At 37.5% G+C, this 7,963-nt stretch overlaps 1 protein-coding gene across 8 annotated transcripts in view; it reads right to left on the bottom strand.

Annotated features, from left to right (window-relative positions):
• Positions 1–7,963, bottom strand: part of LOC109538483 (protein sprint) — a 130,383-nt gene that overhangs the window by 28,949 nt on the left and 93,471 nt on the right. For 2 of the 8 annotated variants that reach the window (XM_048670469.1, XM_048670473.1), the window contains one exon: positions 741–1,043. The exons of the other annotated variants lie outside the window; for them this stretch is intronic. In XM_048670469.1, coding sequence (XP_048526426.1) covers positions 741–1,043 — 303 coding nt within the window. The remainder of the gene's footprint in view (positions 1–740; positions 1,044–7,963) is intronic. 8 annotated transcript variants of the gene reach the window in all.

Raw genomic sequence — 7,963 nt, 5'->3', positions numbered from 1 at the left:
CATGAAATGATACAGATTAAAAAACATAACAATGCTATGAATTTCAGATCGGATACCGACAATCTTAGCTCAGTATATCATACATTAATTAAATGCAATAAACATAGAATATTAATTGACACCCGGTATATTGAAGAATTTTGCAAACCAAAAATAATATTCTCAGAATGCAAAGAAAAATAGCTGAAAGTAAAAGAAATCAATATAAACAGTATTTTATTCGCTTTGTGTCCAAATGTATTGCCAAGGCTTAAAGCAGCAACAACGGTACACATGTAAGTAAAAATATTTAAGTATCTGAACAAATAATTCTAGTCTCTTCCCAAATTTGATTGTCCTGACTAATCGCCTGTTAGGCCTAATTAATTTTAGAATGTTTTAAAGTGTTGCAATTGTGATGTATTTTAATGTGTGATATGATGAGGCTGTTGACGAACTGTGATTGTTTTTTAAATTAATGAAATGTTTTTTTAACTATCGGTTATTTTAGAAAAACTGATGATGGTGGAAAAATACACCGAAACGCATTTTAATTGATAAATAAAGACAATAAATGACTGAAACCCAGGAATTAATTTTTGATTTGGAATTGAAACACAGTCAGGAAAGCATATACAATTCAAATTAAAGCTTCCAAAAAACTTCCCCGAAAAATCCAGATCAGTATTCGGTACCTCAAAAACTCAACTGCAAAATTCCGTTTTGTGTTACCTCAAAGGTAGATTGAGAGGATCTCTTACCGTGGCTTGAAATGTCCCAACTCCCCATATCTCCTCAAAAACGGCGGAGTGGGACCGCTGCTTGAGGGGGTGCCACACCAGCTCCTCCTCTTGTTGTCAATGACATAGGTGGCGCCCTCTGTGCTTGTCGGTGACAGGCACAAGCTGGCCCTGGTGCGCGGTAGCTGATGCGTGTTGTTGTTCGGGCTGCGCAGATCATTGTCCAATCGGGGTGGTAGCGTCGTTTCGGGTAACATCGTGTCGCGACAGAGGGCGCTACGGATTTCCGGACATTTTGCGCCTGATGATGACGGTCGCTCGTGACTGAATCCCAATAGAAACAGTAATAACGATGCGATTATTTGCATTAGATGGATTTGCACGCTTGTTAAGGTCGAGTTTGAGATCTGGGCGCCGTTTAAGCATTGGGTTGTTTGCAGCATTACAATGATTGATGATGGTAAACAACTTTAATATGTGAATTAATGGAGAAGTGCTGTTAATGCGAATTGCCAACAAGCGAAGAATGAAGCTTTTATGGAGAGGTCAGTAACTTTTGCAATGTAAAAGTTGCACATACCTGCAGAGTCACTAACGTGACGGCAACATGGAATTACCCGCAGAAATGCACTCAGAATGTAAGCAGGGGATTATTTAACCAGGTTGGCATTTATTTCACTTTACAAGTGTTGAATGCACCGGGAAAACGAGCCCATTTCAGCAAGGTGTAAAGTGCGACAGACATTAGCAAATGGCTTAATGATGGCCCTGAACCGAAACGTTGGCGCATTAATTAGTTACAAAAAAATCGTGTAGTAGCGAAGAGGGTGGACTTCCTCCTAATGCTAGTGGAGGGGGGCGCTCTGCCCGTGATTACTTGGCACTATGTGACGTCAAAAAGAAACACACATTCATACATTTGGAAAGATATTTTGGGCAGAATTATCAAACATTAAGTATAATAATTTGATTGTTATAAAAAAAATTCCTTCCTGGATTTCAGTCAAAATGTGAAATAAAAAAGTTTATTTCATATTACGTTTCGGCGAGACAACAGCGCCATCATCAGATTTAAAATTCAACACAAACCCATAATTGGGAAACATTAGATTCTTTTCAGGCAGCCAAGCCTAAAAAGAATCTAATGTTTCCCAATTATGGGTTTGTGTTGAATTTTAAATCTGATGATGGCGCTGTTGTCTCGCCGAAACGTAATATGAAATAAACTTTTTTATTTAGTCAAGCGCACACAAAATCATCCTTACATAGAAACCGATCCTAAACGATGACTATTCCAGATAAAATCAAGATTAAAGCTTAGTCATTAGAACATCGACGCGACCTAACATAATTCCAGGAAATAAAAATTCCCTTTAATGCACTTAAGGCTCGAGGCACGAAAACGTACAGTTCTGGCTAGGAATTTTTTGATTAATGGCAGTCGCTCTCTCTAAAAGATTTAATCATATTTCATCTCTCTCAGGCCATTGACTTCGCAGAGAGCGGGACAGTGTTCGACACAAAAAGCAGGAGTTATGGCAAAGGACGAGCCGCTTGCAGCAATTATTTCTACGCTATTAATTCTAAAATGTCGCGATTTATGGAGTTATCTGTGCGGAACGAGCGATACGCGTCGACCGTCATAGATATTAAGAATAGCAATAATGATAACATCATGGGATCAAATCTAAGTCGTCCGCTAAGCGTCTGATCCTCAACTGGGCCATTTCGATTTGGGAAATTAACGTGCAAAACGCAACGCTGAGAACGACAGCTGGAAACTGGAAACAACTTGTGTGTGAATTTGGAGTGAATGTGCAAGATTGAGTTTTCCTGCAAAACTGGGTCGGAGGGGCTTTAGACTCTAAGAGCAACATGGCCAGAAAATTGGGCAAAATTCACTAGAAAATTGGGTTTTACACATAAGAATGGTTGGGAAAAAACTAGATTTGAGTGTAAAATTAACAATTCCCCATTAAACTATGTGCAAAAGCTCCCAGAACACAAATTACATCATTTAGCAACATGTGTTTTCCGCATATGGTATTTGCTTTGGTCTCAGTTGGAATCTTACATATATTCAAATTATACTTGTGTGAACGTGTTTTTCCTGCACATAAACACCCGATAATGCAGCTCATCACGAGCGTGTTTAAAAAATCAACTTCAAAAGTCCCAAGAAGGCGAGTTCAAATTAGATCAGATGGAAAACTTTTCGAGTAAAATATCCAACAAAGTGTCCACAGTCTTCTCGATCAACAATTTATTACAAGACTGTCAAAAACCCAACATGTTTCGAGTGTATAAACTACGCATCATCAGGCTCGGCCCCTGATGATGAGTAGTTTATACACTCGAAACATGTTGGGTTTTTGACAGTCTTGTAATAAATTGTTGGTCGAGAAGACTGTGGACACTTTCTTAGATATTTTAAATGGATTTAGATAGATATTGTAAGTTAAAAAAATAAAATCCACAACAATTTGCATTATTAACATAATAAGTCGCTCGAGCCCGGACAATTGATTTACAAAAGTTGATAGTAATTAAATTGTCAACTAAATCGCCGACGGGATTTGCAAATAATAGAGCTTGCCCATAATGGCGGCTCTAATTGAGCAGGATCTGCAAATGAGCACATGCATAAATCCCGCAATATTTCCATTAGTGCCGCTTTGAACCATATAAATTTCCACGAATAATTGAATAAAAACTTCACATTGCATCGATTTGTTTGTTTAGTCAATTTTTTTCGGACGAATCAATCGAACCTTCCGGGTAGGCCTGGGTAACTCAGTGGATTTTTAGAGGTTGGCGCAGTGTTACGAAAATGGCTTGGTGCGCCAACCCAACGCATCGGCGCAGTAACTCAGTTCCGTTTTTGGGAAAGTTTTGATGACTTTTTTAGATTTATTTTAAAGGCCATTAATTAATAATATTTTTAAAATGTGTTCAAATTTCAGAATTTTCCAGCTTTAGCCAAGTAACTCTCCTTTAAATGCTCAATTTTCCAGTTTCACTTAAAAATGCTGACAATCTTGCGGTATTTTCCGCGAAAAATTACGAAATAAAATTCGAATCCTTCGTCGCTTTGTAACAAGTTTTAAAATCCCTTTCCAGCTTCGAACTTGGAGCAAAAATCAACCAATTTTCTATTAAAATACGAACGGAATAAGCGAAAGTTTATAACAGATTATTTGGAATTCTCGTCACCTCCATTCCTCTGAAGACTGTATAATTTGTTAAAAAATGTGGTTTTTAGTTTTGACTGATTTTTTTCTTTACTTTCTACTCAAAAACGCTCTATTTTGTAGAGTTTCACCTAAAAATAGTGACGATCTGGAGGACTTTTACGCGAAAAAATACAAGATAAATATATAGCTTTGTGAAAAATCTACAAAAACTTTTTTCAGTGTCTAATACGAGACAAAAACGAAAATAAACTCCTACCGATTTTTTCCCGAAAACCATAAAGTTTTTCTCCAAAACCGATCACAAGACTAAAAGTTTTCAATCGAAAACGCAAAAAAGCATTCTTTTCTGATGATTTTCTTCTTTTTTGACCATAATAGGGTGTTTTGTGTTTCAGTCAAAAATGACAAAATTAATTTGCTAGAAAATTCGCCCCATTCATCGGTTTGCACGGAACTTTAGAAAATCTTTTTCAGCTTTGAATTTGGCACAAAAATCAAATAATTTTATTCAGTTTTTTTACGGAAAGTAATTAGGACTATCTTTAAAAAACGACCAGCGCAAAGTTAACAAAAAATTATTCGGAAAATTCGCCGCCCTCATCGCTCTGAAGATTTCTAAAGTTTCCTTAAATTTTCAAGTTATTCCAGTTTTAACAAAGTTTCTGTTACGCAAGTCTTTCAACGCAAAAATCGCATTCTTTTCTAGTTTTACTTAAAATACTGGCATATTCAGGTATTTTCCGTGAAAAATTATAAGATAATTTTTATTGAAACGCTCGCCTCCTTAACCGCTTCGCAAAAATGTTTCGGAAACTTTTTGCTGCTTCGAATTATGGACAAAACTCAAATAATAATTTCGAGGTCTTTTTCCAAAAATATTTTTCCGAGTTTCTGCACTTTTAGGTCAATATTTCTAAACAACACTGGCCCTAAACAGAAAAACCGCGTTTTTCCTAACATTTTACTGTAAAATACTGGCAAACTCAATCTTTTATGCAAAAAAATTAAGAGATCCATTTAACAAGAAATCTCGACTTTCTTTGGACGCATTTCTGTTGCTGGGAAAATCTAGATTACTTTTTTTTTAGTAGTTTGAACAAAGTAGTACAACGTTACTCAGAAAAAATGTGAATGGCCCTTTTTAGATGTGAAAATTCCAACCTCGGGTCTCGTAAAGCTTTAACAAATGAATTAGAACTTATTAACCGATGAGTTATAACTCGTTAGCTCAGAGAGCGGCAACAACTCAATAGCGCAACTCAACACCGTGTTACCCAGGCCTACTTCCGGGCATCGTTACACAAATATAACTTCCCATGAGTCAAACGGCGAAGAATGACTCAATTCCTTGTTAGCTGAACTATCAGTTTGCGAGTCCGACTTGCTTCGGAAAATCATATTCAGTCCAGCCATAATGCTCGCAAGAGACAGCTGCCGAAGCTTTACAAATACTATGCAGTCGCTATAAAACAGGAAGTCCGCATCGGATTTATAATGTAAATTTGTCACGGATCGCAGAGTTTTAAGCCCCGCTAATGTAACGGGGATCCATTTTATCAATCACGATGCATTCGCATTAAATCTATTGTTTCTGCTGCAGCCATTCTACCAGCATAGCGGCCAATCATCAAAAGATGCAATTTCCATCGTGAAAAGTTTGGGCGGGTATGAAAAGAAATGGCAATTTCGTTTTTAAATTTATAGGCGACTGTCGTAAAATTGAATTCTGCAGGATCAAACGGAATCGACGTTCAGCGGGGGAGTTTGGTTAAACTTCTTTGGGCTTCCGAAGCCCTGCAAGGGCTTTGTAGCGAACACACTGAACACACAAAGACTTATTTATACACTGCTGGCATTAGCTGAAGTATGCATGTGGAGAAACTCCCGCAGGAGGCTGAACGACTAATTTGAATTTTCAGTTGAAACAAGCGCCATATGGGGAGTTATAAATTAGTTTCTTGCTATGGCCGCAAAGACGTCTGCATGGCTTTATAGGTTTTGTATTACTGCTCTCTTGCTACTAGTTCTTTTAAGTGCTCCAAACTCATTGCATCATTATGTGCAGCTGGATTCATCATCTTTCAATTAATCAAGCGACTTTAAACGAACAAAACTCTTCAAATGTCTTTGATCCAGCCGATGCAAAGGAAAACGGTTTCCCATTGAAAGTGCTGCCGCCCCGCTTCTATGAGTTGGGGTGGCAGCGTATAAAGCCCCAATTTTCATCATTAGCAGCGCTTAGGCAACGAGGGGAACTATCTGGATCTCCATTATCTTCCCCAGTTTTCCCGCATGAGTCATCACCGATAGCTGCAGGCAAAATTAGAAAAACGCTCCAAAACCCACGACCATTCAAATAATGGGTTTCTAATTTCTACGCGACTGCTGTGGGCTTCCACAAAAAAAAAAACTTCGGCACAGCTGAAGCAATCCAAGTACGATTCCTGAAGTAAATTAGCGTTTTCCGGCTAACGAGATTCGGTTTTTTCGTCTCGATCGCGAATCTGGCCATGTATGGCGTCCTGCTGTTGAATAATGAGACTTTCACTGCCATGGTACGTGAAGCCGGTGCAATTATCTGCTCGTGAAATTTACGAGAACGTTAGCAGTGCTTTGTACTATGTGAATTTTCAACAACAAAAACAATTTGCGACAATTTACAACTGGGACTATTGACAGCACTAATACAGTTAGAATTCCTGCTATTTTTTCGCTTCGCTTCACAGATTGCTAAACACGACAGGAAAGGAAGGATGAATGAAGGAAAGTTCACTATCAATTTGCTTCATCATATTGTGCTGTCCGCATAACTTCGGAATTTTCCGCTGTTCAATAAATGTGTTTAACAAAGTCGCCATTGAAACTCAGTTTCGGTGATCTTTTTTGTTTCGGCGTTCAAACTTTTGGCTGAAAAAATTGCCACAATCCAACAACCGAAACATGTGATGTAATCTTGTAATAAAATCCGTTGCCTCTCGAATCTGGTGTTTTGAATAGTTCCCTAATTAATTCCCGACTGACAATAATTAGTTTCGTCGTCTGGCTAAGTATTTCTGGATCGCGTTAAAAATACTCATTTTGTCGCCACATATTTTGTTAGATTCTTTACACAATCTTAGGCCGATATGCGGTTTCGAGCCGTTGTTTTGAGCGACAGGATGTTGTTCATTTGTTTTTCTACTTTCAAGGTTTCAAACAGTCAACGCGTATTTGTTTTCAGTGAACTGATCTAGTTCAAAGTATTGATACTGATGAATTGATATATGAATTGTTTCGATTTGAGGTCACTCCACAAAAGGAAATCCACTGGTTTGGGAGGAAATCTATTGGGTGCACAAGATATTTTCGCATTTCGCAAGTCAAGTTGTTCTTTTGCATCTCGAGTAGAACGTCCAGATTTAGGCAAATCTCTGACGTAACCAAATGCTCTAAATTTGGCTTCTATTCTATTCTACTCATCTACCTGGATGCGGTTCATTTTTAAAGCATCTTGTTATTTTGGCAGATTAAAAATAATATTTATGTGAATAATTGCAAGGATAGGTGGTTGACTTACACTGATGACCTTTGTTTTTTGTATCTTCCGTCCATTATGATGGTGATACGTGATATATTTTGCACTGTTTTATTATATTTTTTAAAATTTTTCACCATTGTTGACTGTACTGTACGTACTATACAGGGTAATTCAAAATTGGCGTCATTCCTCCAGAGTGCAGAAAAAATAGTAAAACAAATTAATTGTTATTGAAAACTGAAAAATTTGCAAAAAACTATATTTGGAAAACGGCAACAACGTTTTTCAAGGTAATCTGCCTAATTCGCACTACGTCAATATCTGTTGCTACGCAATTATTTAAAACTCCGGTAACCATGGATAAATAGACAAAGTGACGATAATATAGACAAGGATAAACGGTAAGTTCAACAGGAATCGTTGAATGACGGAACCTGATTCGAAACTCATAACCTCGAATTATTAATTTGTTTACAAATTACAAAAACATACATTTGAGTCTGTAACTCCAAACAAGTGCCTGTGTAATCACC

Source organism: Dendroctonus ponderosae, unplaced genomic scaffold (assembly GCF_020466585.1).
Source record: "Dendroctonus ponderosae isolate FM_Combo_2020 unplaced genomic scaffold, Dpon_F_20191213v2 Dpon_F_20191213_1, whole genome shotgun sequence".
Classification (NCBI taxonomy): Eukaryota; Metazoa; Arthropoda; class Insecta; order Coleoptera; family Curculionidae; genus Dendroctonus; species Dendroctonus ponderosae.
The sequence above is the reverse complement of the archived record's forward strand: the minus strand, read 5'-3'. Positions and strand labels throughout refer to the sequence as shown.